Here is a 15,213-nt window from a genome sequence, read left to right on the forward strand (position 1 = left end):
CGCCCTTTGACCTTTACACAACACTGGAGGCAGGAGGGGCCAGAATCAAACAATGTTACACAGCAATTTACCACAATAAAAAAAATACAATCCTCATATCCGCAACAATACTTTCTGAAGGCACAAAGTCGGCACAACCTCTATTGCATGACTCCGAGTCCTCTAATCGAGTTTTTGAGGTTGGATAAGTTACGACCGATTGTATTGTTGTCGATAAGACCGACAGACACCAAATTGCATATTTTAGTGCGATTTTAGTAATTACGAGTAGTCTGGAGAGGAAGTGTCTTTTGGGAATGTTCTCCCTCTGGATATATCAAGGTGGTATCGTGTCGTGAAAGATGTAAACAGAGAACAGCCTGCTTTGCTGTATCAAATGTCAAGCTGTGCCCGCGTTGTCTCGCTCATGCTCTATCTATTAAATAAATGCAAGTTCAGAAACACAATCGTCTGCAGGTTGGACATCGATCATTAAACAACTTCGGGCTACGTGGCATCAAATCTGGTCGTTTGGAAACATGGACAAATAAAAACTTTCAACTCAATCGTGTACAAAATCAACTTTCCATTGAATGAACAGACAGCCATCCAGTACCTTTTAACCTTTATTTCATCAAGCCAGAAAAACAATGCTGAAGATTAAAAGTCAAGCAGGTTGTTTTCACACCTACACCGTTCAAACAAACGAAAAGCTAGCTGGCGGAATAAATAATACAAAACTAACGTTTACCACAAAGACGACGGTTTCGCCAACATTCGTTCAAAATATATAACGAATATGTACAAGAATCCCAACTCAAATTGCTATATGTAAAAAGCAAGCATGCCCCGAGAAGAAGACCACTCCATTTGCATCGTCAGATACATGGGGCTGCCGAAGCAGTTTCCTTGGCCATTGGGCACAATCCTGGATGGGTCGCCACTCCAACGCTAGATACTCAAATGGCTAATTCTTCCCAGTAAGCTGGTACTCATTTTGCCGACCTCGGAAGGATGACAGGATGAGTCAACCCACCTGGTGTTAATTCAACGGCTGACAGGGTGCTTGAACTGAGGACCGAGATCTCAAGCCAGCCACCCTAACCGTCAGGCCAACACCAGGCTTCGCATGCCACGAGATGCCATATTTAATAAGAATCACATTGCATGCACAAAATGGTTTCAGCATTTAACAACAAAAAAAAATGACACAAAGTACATACTTGTAAGGCCTACAACAGGAAAAAAGACTGCAAAGTATCCTTCGGTCATATCTAAGAATGGTGAATATTTTAAAAAACTTTTTTCTGCACTTTCATACAAGGAAAACGGACAAAACATACAACAGAATAATACTTGTCCCTGGAAAGGCAAGAGCCGTTCTGCGTTCACGGATTTTAACCCGAGGAGATAACAGCAGGTTTACCTTTGTGGGGAAACAAGGTGTGGCAGACGAGGAGCAGGTGACCCTATGAGTCATTCGTCGGAGCAAAATAGCTCCTTCATTTCGCCGAGTTTCCTAAGACGGAAACCGTGCTCGATTCCACTTTTCTTTAAAAGGTTGATAAAGCACAATTTGTACAATGGCTGGATGAATAAAATTGAAATCAATAACTTATGATTTGGGATGAACCAGGTAACCCAAGCCTTCCACCCAAAAAAGATAGTACAGAATCTGACAAGTCTGCATTGTGACAAAAAACACGGCACATGCAAATAGACGGATGCAAAGTGCTCATCGCGGTCAAACGGGTCACGTGCTCATCTGAAAAGCACCTTGTTCGTGTTTGCACATTAAAATGTAAGATACGATGGTGACGTGCATACATGCCGTTTGCATTTTCTTTGGCCACAAATACGAGACTTTTAAAATGACGTAATCCGCCTCAGAATGCTCGGTGCGCATATGCAGAAACCCCAGGAAATGGCAGTGTTCGGAGCAAAATAAAGTATATCGTGTGTGCGAGATAAAGATCGTTACCTAAAACGGCTCACAAAGCTTTCGAAAGAAGCTGAAAATACTTCTAAAAGTACCTGAGAGAGGGCTGTGCCTCCGCACAACAAAAGGCTTTGACAACTTTCTCAGCTCGCCGAATGGGCAGCTGCTCGTACTGCAAACTCCCAACCATGTGGGCCGGTGCAAGACCTAAGTGGACAAGTGTGTGCTGCACAAGCCCCTGATGGATCACTACCAGTGAATGGACTGTTTATCTGAATCAAGTGCTTCGGGATACTGATGGAAAGGACATATCTGGGGCTTGTGAATATACAGGGTAAGTTTAGGATGATGATATTTACTATTAATCATGTTGGGGGTGGAGGAGAGGTTGGAGCGCCGGGAGCTGTGGGACTTGTAATTGTACACCGCACCTTTCCAATGCCATCTCCAGGCACTGCATAACGTCATTGCTGGGCACCGAAGGGGGCTCGGCAATGACGCACGCTGAAAGGAAGTACTCAGTTTTCACTCTGATTGTTTTCTTGTTTGTTTGGTTGTTGTTTATCCGGGCGATATCTCAGCCATCCTTTGAGCAAGGAAGCTGAAATTTCGGCACAATAGTGAGCAAGTACTTTGTCAAAAACTATTTTTGGTTTTTTGATTAATCAATTAATTGACGAGTCATTTAATTATTAGCGATTAAGGACTTATACATTTCCTTTCTCTTCTGGGCATTATCTCAGGCACCTTTTGAGTTAGGAAGATGATATTTGGACATGACAATGACCAAATGATTTGGCTGTAAAGGGTATTTTTGATTTATTGATCAATTAATTATTTAATTATTCGATGAATTATTTCATTAATTAAATTTTTTTAAGTTACAGATTCGGATGAAATGGTGGTGGTTTATGTATTCTATTAGCCAATTGATGAAATATTAAATTTTTTAAGAGGATTATTTTTTATTTTTTTTCATTATTGATCATTTATTTATTTTCTTTCTCATCTGGGCAATATCTCAGGCACCTTTTGAGCTAGGAAGCTAATATTTGTACATGACAGTGACCAAGTGATGTGACTATAAAGGATATTTTTGAAGGGGATCATTGATTAATCATTTAATCGATTAATTATTTATTGACTAATCAATTAATTATTTAATTTTTTTATTAATGACTTATTTAATTAAATTTCTAAAAGATACACCTTCGGATGAAGCACCAGTGGTTTAGTAATGCTATTAGCCAATTGATTAAGAAAATATTTTATGATAATCTTTTGATTTTAATTATGCAATTAATCAATCAATTATTGTGCACCTCTCCCTCCCAATGCAGTCTCTATAAGCTGCACCGCAGTATTGCCGGGCGCCAGAGATGCCCCGGCAATGCCGCGCTGCAGGATATTTAATTATTTGGCATGGGGGTGGTGTACTTTGAATGTATCTGTACTTGTTACATTGTTTGGTTATGGAGCCACAAGAGAAATTATACTAGATTTTTGCATCTGTTGGTAAAAGGAGGGATGTGTGTACATTATATTCACTGCCTCTGCTGGCTTGTATCAACAGGAAATGGTACGAACCCAACATCTCTCATCCACGGCTATTTCTCGTTTTCCTACATCTCCGCGAGGCCGATTTTCATTCAGAAACGGAACGATTACGGGTAACCATCCTGAAATTGCCACTGTCGAAATGCTGAGGATTGTGTGGGGAAAGAAACTATTTGAATCGCACATTACATGTTAGCAATGGCAGGTTATAGGTGCCTGGAGAACAGAAACGAGTTCGCAATTGGCCTCATTTAGCATTCGTACGTCATTTTGAAAGTCTCGTATTGACACGACAAGGCAAAGCGTGACAATGTAATATACAGCAGCTGAAAATACGCAATTAGACAAACTGAGAGTTACAAAAATTTATAAACCGGTTTGGTGTGCCACGAGCTCTGACCAATAAAATTACCCATTCTATTCCCTAAACCCACGACCACCCTACCCTGTGCTGTCCATCTCACCGAGCAAGTGTTCGATGCGACCAGCTCATCATTGAACAAAACTGGCCAAGCCTGTCCAAAATGTATAACCAGAGAGAAAATGGTACATGGGCGTGGAAAGCACAAACGAAGTCGGCTGGGGCAGCAGAATCACCTGATGCCAGCTTTTCAAGCTGAAAGGCAGGGAATTGCAGCTTCCTAGCAGCTGCGTGCTTGGTCCCGTATATACCAGTTGAGTGCAGATTTGGAACCATGACAGCAAAATCTCCCTCTGCAAGAAACAAAATATATTTTAATTAATGTACATGTTTATGTGCAGAGAGAGACCCAAACAACCAGTAACCTGTCGAAGCCACTCTACCAATTTGAAGCAAACAAGAGCAGAATTAGGCTCAGTTGATGTTTCATTTGTGTCTACGAACTTCGAGCCTACACTCCAGCTCCGGCACCCGGCAGCCATTTTATATCCGCTCATTCTAACATTGCAACGCCATCATTTACATTTGTCCTGTATTGTTGCATTTGAGGGTCATGTTATCAGTTCAATACCAGTAATATATATATATATATATATATATATATACATACACACACACACACACACACACACACACACACACACACACACACACACACACACACACACACACACACACACACACACACACACACACACACACACACACACACACACACACACACACACACACACACACACACACACACACACACACACACACACACACACACACACACACACACACACACACGAAGCACCGCCAGTGGACAACTGAAGACTGGAAGAAGGTCTTCAGGACCGATGAAACAAAATTTGAAATCTTTGGTTCATCACGCAGGGTTTTTGTACGCCATCCATTCGGCGAAAGGATGGTTGCTCAGTGTGTGACACCAACTGTCAAACATGGAGGAGGAAGCGTGATGGTCTGGGGCTCTTTTGCTGGATCCAGAGTCGGCGACTTGCACAGAGTGACTGGCACCCTGAACCAAAAGGGCTACCACAGCATTTTGCAGCGCCATGCAATACCCTCTGGTATACGCCTAGTTGGTCAGGGGTTCATCCTACAGCAAGATAATGACCCTAAACACACCTCTAGGCTATGTCAAAACTACCTTCGAGGAAAAGAACAAGACGGTAGGCTTCAAATCATGGAATGGCCAGCACAGTCTCCAGACGTAAACCCCATCGAGCTGGTTTGGGATGAACTGGACAGAAGGGTGAAAGCAAAGCAACCTACAAGTGCAACACATTTGTGGGAACTTCTGCAACAGTGTTGGGAAGAACTTCCCAAACAATATTTGATTTCCATTGCAGAAAGAATGACACGAGTGTGTTCGGCGGTTATATCTGCAAAAGGTGGCTACTTTGCCGAGTCAAAAATTTAAATTAAATTCTGTTAAACAAAATGATTCTACGATTTCTTTTTTTATCTCCAATTGTTTATTTGTTCTATGCTTAATTTCAAAGTACATCAAGACATTAAACTGCGTAAATTTCAACAAAAACTGGAAAACTTGAGGTGTTCTAAAACTTTTGACCAGTAGTGTACATACATACATACATACATACATACACTGATGTAGACGGCTTTGCTCTACAGTCTATGCCGTAAAAAGAAGAGGGCAAGCAATGTCAATTGTGTACAACTACTACAGAGGTATGGGGGTCCAAGCTTGCGCTGCATCCCAGGAAGTGGTAGAGTGGTACACATATGTGATGAACACACACTAACCTGGTTATGGTTTCAGCTCGTCTCATTTTCAAAAACGGCCGAAGCTTTCTTCACTCCTAAATAAAAACAAAAACAAACAAATAAAACATGACAACTAAAAAAAAATAAACATGACAATCAAGAATGACAAACAATGGAAAGTGCTGTTGGATCTTTAATACCCACCAGCAAAAGCTTACAGAAAGAATCCTGGCTTAACACCCCCTGTGATGAACAGCACCACTCGTCGATGCAATTTCCTGCCTGCGTTTTATTGTCGGGACGGGAATCTACAGAAATAGGACAACTGGACCTGAAGCTTATCTCAGCCCTGGCCTGATGTTGTAACCCAAATGTGGTAGCATTCTGACAGGTGGGTCTGGAGAAGAGCATGGCAGAGCAAAAACTCTACCAAGAAGTCCAAGGAACTGTCTGTAGAACTCTGAGATATAATTGTGAGGAGGCATACATCTGGGGAAGGGCACAAAACAATTTTGAGTGTTGAAAGTTCACAATACCACAGTAAGCTCCACCATTAGGAAGTGTAAAGAAAATGGAACTACCCAGACTCTTCCTAGAGCTGGCCATCTGAGCAACCAAACTGAACAACTGGTTAAGAAGGACCTTGGTCAGGGAGGTGACCAAGAACCCAATGTCCACTGACAATTACAGAGTTCCTTGGCTGAGATGTGAGAACGTGCCGGAAGGACAACAGTCTCTGCAGCACTTCACAAGTCTAGGCTTTATGGAAGATTGGCTAGACGGAATTCACTCCTGAGAAAAAGGCACATGACAGCACGCCTAGAGTCTGCAAAAAGGCACGTGAAAGACTCCGGCAGCATGAGGCAAAAGGTTCTGTGGTCTGACGAGACGAAAATTGAACTTTTTGGCCTGAATACAAAGCGCTACATCTGGTGGAAACCGAACACATCGCATCACCTATCCAACACCATCCCTACCATGAAGCATGGTGGTGACATCATACTATGGGGATATTTTCAGCAGCTGTAACTGGAAGACTTGTAAAGATAGAGGGAACAATGAAAGGAGCCAATTACAGGCAAATCCTTGAGGAGAACCCTGCTTCAGAGTGCAAAAGACCTTTGACTGCGGTAAAGATTTACATTCAAACAGGACAATGACTCCAAGCATACAGCCAAAGCAACAGTGGAATAGCTTCAGAACAAGAATATGAAAGTCCTTCAGTGGCCTAGCCAAAGCCTACACTTGAATCCCATTGAGAATCTGTGGAAAGACTTGAAGGTTGCTGATCACTGACACTCCCCATCCAACTTCACAGAGCTTAAGCAAACCTGCAAGCGCCGTTCTGAAGGCTCTGTATAGCATGATATGCCAAAACATTGTGGACAGATTATGACAATTTGGTGGATGAGTTGATTAAGCCACAAGAACAAGCCAATTCGATTTTGGTCCAGATCCAGATCCGGACCCAGATCCATATCCGATCTGTCCGTGAGATACAAAACGTAAACTGTTCAGCCTGGCGGAGGTATGCATTCTCCCAAGTGCCATGTTTAAAATGTCTGATTTTGTGACCCACAAAGTGCTAAGGAATTTTGGTTCTGGCCCACTATAAAAAAAAATATTTGAGAATCCATCCTATAGGCTCCTTCATTCACCGTTGTAATGTCTCGGTGAACGGCATATATAGAGCGTCGCAGCTCTGAAAACACCATAAAACTTAAAAGGATCTTAAAGTTGCTTAAAGAGGATCCCACCTTCTCCATATTCGGTGAAGTGATGCGTGAAATTTGCAAGCGACGGGTGGTATTTTGAGGGAGACATGCGGTGCGTCCCTACATATTTTTAAGATGCAACAGCGCTGAGTGAGCGACGCCGATATTATGTATATAGTTCAGTCCCACGCTAACAGTACAGTGGTACAGTACAGTAGTAATTCACAGGTAAAGAAAAGTGTAAAATAATTTTATAAAAGGCGTCGCTGCGTACGACGTCATTGACCTTAACTGAATACTTTTATTCCACTATGTTGACCACATCACTTTTGTAAGTGCTATAGTTTTCAAATTAAGAGCTTGGAGTAATTCTATACATTATATGATGCGATTTTCCATGATGGACTATCACATACTAATTGAAGAATATAATCAAAATCTGGCTTCAAATTTGAAGATCGGATCTCGTGCACTAAAAAGTGTCGAAATCTGGAGTGAAATATGACAATTTTAAGAAAATTATTCTTATTACCAAGCGTATTTATTCAAGCAACGCGGCCATCTCTCCTCCTCCATATCTACACAAGAAAATACAGTACTGTATGTAATGAACCCTAGTTCTGTACAGAAGGGTATATACCGAGTGGGTACACCTATCTAGGGTTAATTATTTGGGAGGAGACATTTCCGAGATATTTACCTCCACCACCGAAGGTTGATGGAGGTTATGCTTTCACTCCTGTCTGTCTGTCTGTGTTTGTGAACAAGTTATCTCAAAAAGTTATGGACGGATTGAGATGAAACTTTGTGGACAGCTTGGGTGTGTGACAAGACCAAATCGATTCGATTTTGGTGAATATTTGAATATGGATTCGGATACGACAGTTATTTAATTAATAAGTGATTCTTCACCATTGGGAGATCGGGATAAAACCGACATATAGCACGATATCTCAAAAAGTTATGGACGGATTTGGACGAAACTTGGTGGACAGTTTGGGTGTGTGACAAGACCAAATCGATTCGATTTTGGTGAAGATCTGAATAAGGATTCGGATACGAGAACAATATATTTTTTAAGTGGGAAAAACATTTCCAAGCTGGTCTCCAAAGTGAGTCGCCGACTGGGCATTCTCCATCATGCGAAGTCCTTTCTGGGCACTTATAAGCTCCTCACCACATACAAAGCTTTCATCCGCAGCTCAATGGACGACTGCTCTCTGGGCTGGTGCTCGTGCCTCAAACCTAGCTCGGCTTCACGCAGTTGAAACCAAAGCTTTTAGAATCATTGGTATCTTCCGTGATGCAGCTGATTCTGAGGGCCTCTCTCTCACCGCAGGCAGGTTGGTGGTCTTTCTATCTTCTACAGAGTCCTCTCCGGCCTTGCTTCCCCTGCTCTGTCTGTGCTCTGTCCCCCAAATTTTCCTGCAGGATTCGGATACGATAATAATTTTTACAAGATCTGCCAGCAACCCTCTTTTAGTGAAACCGCCAAAATAAAGACTCAATGCTCACCTTCACTCTTTCATTCCTCTTTTCTCCCACCTCTGGAACAAACTCCCTCACTCTCTTCAATCCCACTCCTCCCCCCAGGTCTTTAAAACAGCTGTTCACCACCATCTTTTAACTTCCCCCATCCAAAGCCTTGATCTTTTCTACCCTCGTTAAAACACCCCAAATCTGCCTCTTTCAATCCCCAACTTCTTTCCTGAAATTCCTCGTAGTGTTCATTTTCTTCATACAGTGTACCCCTTTCCTCCCACACTCCCCGCCCCCCACCTCCCATTCTTTCCTTTCTCTCCCCCTCATCTCCCGCTCCCTTCATTTATTGTGTGTGTTATGGGTCCGTGCATGTTTTCGTGCGTAATATGTTAGCTTACACGAGCCTCGACTCTGTATTAAAACAATAATAATAGTAATAAATATCTTACATATACACATCATCTTTTTTCTACATCAGATTCAATATGGCTGACTGGCCGTCATTTTGTTACTTAAATGTTTATGTTTTTTGTGTTTAATGTGTTAGGTCTTACACGAGCCTCGATCTTGTGTAACAAAAAAAAACAAAAAAAAAGTTCTGCAACACTGACATTCAAACGCCGGAGCTCAGATGAAGAAAAAGAAGTTGATTCTTCACCACTGAGAGATGGGGTGAAAAGCGATAAATAACGTGGTATTTATAAAAGTTGTGGACGAGTTATGACTAAACTTGGGGGATGAGTTGGTTAGGTGACAAGAACAAGCCGATTAGATTTTGGTTCAGGTCTGAATCCAGATCCCACCTATCAGTGGGATACAAAACGTAAACTCTTCAGCCTGACGAAGGTATGCTCTCTACCGAGTACCATTCTAGTTTTTACTCTCTCTCCCTCCCTCCCCCTACCTCTCTCTTCCTCGCTCCATCTCAATCTCTTCCCACCATCCCTTAGTGTTCCCGTCAGTGAAGCGACAGGTGGTATTTCCTTGTCAAATATAAATGAGACGGCTGGGAGGCAAGTATGCTCCCCGAGCCATCCCGTCATCCGATCTTACCCTACCCTAACCCTAACCCGAACCCGAACAACCCTAACAAAAACCCTAACCCTAACAACAACCCTAACCCTAACAACAACCCTAACCCTAACAACAACCCTAACCCTAACAACAACCCTAACCCTAACAACAACCCTAACCCTAACAACAACCCCAACCCTAACAACAACCCCAACCCTACACTTCACAAATACTTTTTATAAAAGTTTCCCCACAAACGTATGATTTGTCGAATAACAAATAACCAAGTAATAGAAGTTCAAAGGTCCATTTCTGCAATCAAGAACAAAAGCACAACATATACGTTGTGCTAATGAATCTGAAATCGGGAAATTGCGCATAAGATTTAGTTACGAGCACAGGTGGACATTTGGCAATTTCAGCAGTTGAGTGCTGCAAGCATGGAATTTCACCTCTGGGATTCTTGGACAGGTGAATAAAATGAATTCGCACAAAAAACAATTCTTACAAGACAAATAATTATTTCAACGGCCAAACAAACGTTCACCTGTGGTATTCCCACCGCTCCGGAGTTGATCCCCAATCAGAAGGTAGCTCTGTGAATCATGAGACCTGCTGCTGAAGGATGGACCATTTTCACTGTTACTGGAAAAAAAATTACAAAACTAAAAACCCTGTCCATTGAAGCTGAGATTAAGTGAGGAAAAATAAAATACAATTCCAACACCTGGGAACAGTCACCAAAGCAGAATGTGTGAGCAGTCCATAATCAAACAACAAATATTTTGTATACAAAACTATAGACTCGTGGGAGAGTGAGTAGAACATGGAAGAACCATTGTAATAGCAAGCAAGGCTATTCTTGTAAATAAAAACATCAAACAAGAACGGCACACAATAAAGCGCATACCTCCACCAGGCCGAACAGTTTATGTTTTGTATTCCACGGATGGGCCAGATCTGGATTCGGACCTGACAAAATCTAGTCCGCTTGTTCTTGTCACCGAACCAACTCATCCACCTCGTCTTACCATAGCTTTTTTTTTTTTTTGAGATATCGTACGACTCATATATATCGTTTTTGGTCCCATCTTTCAATGGTGAAGAATCACATATTCGAATTTTCACCAAAATGACTTCCGCTTCCGGTCCCTCGAGGCTTTCTCTCCACGACATCGAAGTTTGACTATTTTCCCATTCGTGTCTGTCAAATTTCCACTGGTTATTTTATTGTGCATGTCTTATTGTGTTTCTCGTTAGTTTTGGTTTTGGAATTATTGCAAACTTGTGTGTAATTCGTCGCTTTTTGTTCACACCTCGTGCGTGGCCTGGTCTCTCTAGGCTCCCTCCCTTTCGGTGTTTTGTGAATAAAAGTTCTTTCCTTCGCTGCATTTGCTTGTTTCTTTGATTTCCTTTTCTCCCCCTACCTCCCACGAACATCTTGTCCTTTGTCTAAAGTTTTAAATACACACAAAAAAAAATACTTTATTAATTATTTCGCTCCTCACGGACACGCTTGTTCTCACCCTTTTACCTCCTTTTTCTTCCACCTCTCCAACTGTAGTTTCTTCCATACTCATTCAACCCTTTCTCCTTCTTTCTTAAATCTACGTCCTCCCTTAAGGACTTTTCCCAGATTATTTTTCACTGTTTTGTTTAAATATTTAAATACGTTTAAACTTTCCCCTGCAGTGTTTTATTCAGTGGTTTATTACAACACGCTGTTTTTCTTCCTATATAAAAGGCTTTTTTCAATTTCCTCTTCAATCCCCCCCCCCCCCCCTTCCCACGCCTCCTCCCCCCAAGCCCTCTCCCTCCCACACTTCTCCCTGCTCTCAAATGTTGTGTTTGTGTGCTTCCCCTTCTCTCCCCATCTTGTCTTCCGCTCCCTCTTTTTATATATTTTGTTTGTCTGTTTGATTTGTTTGTGAAATAAATGTTAGCTCTTTCACGAGCCTCGATTCAGGATACAAAAAAAAAAAAAAAAATTCATGCCACTTCAAAAAAAAAAAAAATCAATCTCTTACAGTCCTTCTACATTCTCGAAACTCACCTTCATTCCACCCCTCCTCTATCGTTTTCAAACGGATCTCTGACTTAAAAATCAAAATAAACCCAGTTTGTAATAAATGTTCGTTTTTCATTAATCATCCACTTTCTAAACTCCCCCCTCATGCCTCCCCTCCTAAACTCCCACCTCAGGCCTCCCTTTCAATATCCCCCTCACCCCTCCCCTCCTAAAATCCCCCCTCACCCCCTCCTAAAATCCCCCCATGCCCCTCCCCTTCAAAACTCCTCCTCAACCCTCCCCTTCAAAACTCCCCCCTCCCTCCCCTTCAAAACTACCCCTCGCCCCTCCCCTTCCCCCTCCCCTTCCCCTTCAAATCTCCCCCCCTCCCTCCCCTTCAAAACTACCCCTCGCCCCTCGACTTCAAAACTCCCGCCCAACCGCCTTCCTTCAAATCTCGCCTCTCCTTGGGGGGGGGGGGGGCAAAAATCTTTCTCCAATTCTCCCCCCTCCTCCTTTGCTCAACCCCCCCCCCCTCCCCGCAAACAACCCCTCAATGCCTCATCCCATCACCATCAAACCTTTTGTCCTCCTAGTCCTTCCCTTTCTCCCAACTCTTCTGTAATCTTTGACACACTATCAACAGCTCTCCCTACCTCCCCCTCTCACCCTTCATTTTACCCTATCCCTCCCCTCCCCGATCCTGCACCCGATGCTCCCCCTCCCTCTTCCTTAACGGTATGGACCTCAAACATCCGGGGCCTTCTATCAAACCTGATTGATCTCTCCATACAGGCTGCTTCTGACAAACCAGACGTAATCTGCTAACAGAAACTTTCCTCCTTCAAGATGTCTCTGATTCCTTAATATCTCTTCATGGTTACCTCCCTCCTCCGGTATGATAGACCTGAGCCTCGTCCTGGTGGTGGGGTTGCTATCTTTATCAAAAACTCTCTGCCTCACTCTCCTTGCACTGCCCTCTCTCCACCCCACCCCCAGGAGTACCTCTGGCTCCGGCTTCCACTCCACTCCCACCTTTTGTTGATATGTGTTCTGTACTATCCTCCAAACAGTGATGACTCCATTTACATTTCGCTGTCTGACAACATGGGCCAACTTCTATCCACTCATCCCAACTCTCTCTTCCTCATAAGTGGCGACTTCAACTGTCATCATGCCAGCTGGCTGGGTGTGGGTTCCTCTCTCACCAGCCACGGCACCTCAGCAAAGGAATTCTGCGACCAACTGGGACTGACGCAATCTATCAATTTCCCGACCCGGATCTCAGTCAACGGAGCATCTTCTCTTCTAAATTGGTTATGATTGACTTCCCTGCAAATGTCTGCTGCTGTTCTTCTGCTCCAATCGGTTCTTCTGATCATGTGCTTGTTAAAGTGGATATCTCTGGCCATTCTCAGAGAGCCTCCTCAGCGTCGACGAGTCTGGCATTTCACTCAGGCCGACTGGCAAGATCTTCAAGCAGTCATCAATCATCTGGACTGGTCTCCCATCTCTACTGCCTCTGCCATCAACTCTTCCTGGGAATTCTTCCAAAGTAAAGTGCTCGCTCTCGCTCTCATGCACAGATTTATCCCATCTCATCTTCAGTTGTCATACCCTTCCATCCCGTCCATGGTACACTGAATCTTGTGGCGAGGCAGTTGCTCGGAAACAACTTCACTTCACCTCCTTCACCTCCTTCACCTCCTTCAGTTGGGCAAATCCAACTGAAGGCAATCTCATTGCCTTTCACAAAGCTCGGAACAAGTGTGTGTCCACCCTCAGGAGAGCCAGGAAGCATCATCTCTCCACTCTCAAGACTGAACTTTCAAACCTGTCTCCTTCCTCCAAATCCTGGTGGCGTCTGGTCAAATCTGTTTCTGGTGTTTGTGCCCCTTCCATCCCCTCCCTTACCTCAAACGACTACACAGCTGACACCACAAGTGACAAAGATGAATGCCTCAACTCTGTGTTTGCCTCAAAATCACGATGTCCCAAACCCATCTCTGTACCTACCTTACCCAGTCGAACCCAGCTGCTCCTGGAATCTGTGTCCTTCTCTCCTGACAAGGTGGAGAAGTTTCTGTCAAACCTAGACTCCGATTCTGCAACTGGACCAGACGGCATCAGCCCATGGGTCCTAAAATACTGCTCTGCCACTCTCTCACCCTCTCTCTATTCTCTTCACCCTCTCTTTTGCTCAAGATCATCTGCCATCAGTTTGGAAATCAGCCAACATTACCGCTTTACACAAAAAAGGTGCAAAAACAGATCCTTGCAACTACAGACCAATCAGCCTGCTCCCAATTATCAGCAAAGTCATGGAATCGATCATTGCTTCGGATATCAAATCCTTCCTCTTCTCCAATGGCTTGATCTCTGCTCATCAATTTGGTTTCAGACCAGGTCACTCCACTCTGGACATGCTGCTTCTGCCGTCTCAACAATGGATGGAGGGAGGTCCTCAATTCCAAACAGGAAATCAGACCTGTCGCCCTTGACATATCATGTGCCTTCAATACGGTCTGGCACCCCGCTCTGCTAACCAAACTCTCCTCCTGTGGTATCCATGGAAATCTCCACGCATGGCTTGCAGTCTTCCTCTGGTCATAGTCAACGTGTGGCCCTGAATGAATTTCTCTCATCTCCCCTTCCTGTTCAGGCTGAAGTTCCTCAAGGCAGTTCTGGAACCTGTGCTTTTTCTGGTCTTCATTAATGATCTCTCCGACTCTCTGGAAAATCCTCTCTTTCTCTTGGATGATGGCTTGGTGTTGGGCTAGCGGCTAGGGTGCCGGCTTAGGATCCTAGGATCCTGGGTTCGAATCTCGGTCGATCGCCGAATTAATGCCAGGGGGGTTGACTCAGCCTGTCATCCTTCCGAGGTCGGCTAATTGAGTACCAGTTCACTGGTAATTCCCTGTTTGTCGTTGAAGGCGGCAAAAAGGGTTGGCGTCAGGAAGGGCATCCGGCCGTAAAACATTGCTTCAAAAAGGGGACCAAAAAACAACAACTACCATGGTCCCCGAAAAGGCCAACCCCCGCTTTGCGGGGAAAATGGCCTCTAAACGGTGGTTTTTTCTCTTGGATGATGACAACTCTCTGCCGCTCCTTTCCTCCTCCCTCAGATTGGCAGTCTGCAGCCTCCTCACTCTCTGCAGACCTGGACAAAACCACAAACTGGTCAAACAAGTGGAGCAAGTCTTTCAATCCTGACAAATCTCACAATCTTACTATGTCTCTCCGAAAAGACCGACTGGACAACCCCCCCATCGACTTTCTGAACAATCCTCTTGAAGAAGTTCTGTCACTCAAGCTTTTGGGTCTCACTATCTGCCATGATCTTTCCTGGGAAAACCACATTTCC

At 43.7% G+C, this 15,213-nt stretch overlaps 1 protein-coding gene across 2 annotated transcripts in view; it reads right to left on the reverse strand.

Moving 5' to 3' along the window:
- Positions 1 to 592: 592 nt before the first annotated feature.
- The window catches only part of LOC137439477 (palmitoyltransferase ZDHHC20-A), a 65,429-nt gene continuing 50,808 nt past the window's right edge, over positions 593 to 15,213 (reverse strand). Inside the window, exons 11-13 of one of the 2 annotated variants that reach the window (XM_068135251.2) lie at positions 10,389 to 10,486; positions 5,670 to 5,725; positions 593 to 4,189 (exon numbers count right to left, since the gene is read on the reverse strand). In XM_068135251.2, coding sequence (XP_067991352.1) covers positions 5,682 to 5,725; positions 10,389 to 10,486 — 142 coding nt within the window. In that variant the 3' untranslated portion in view covers positions 593 to 4,189; positions 5,670 to 5,681. The remainder of the gene's footprint in view (positions 4,190 to 5,669; positions 5,726 to 10,388; positions 10,487 to 15,213) is intronic. The other variant, XM_068135252.2, reaches the window with a different exon arrangement.

This window comes from Myxine glutinosa, chromosome 14, assembly GCF_964187855.1.
Source record: "Myxine glutinosa chromosome 14, kmMyxGlut1.1, whole genome shotgun sequence".
In the NCBI taxonomy this organism is placed as follows: Eukaryota; Metazoa; Chordata; class Myxini; order Myxiniformes; family Myxinidae; genus Myxine; species Myxine glutinosa.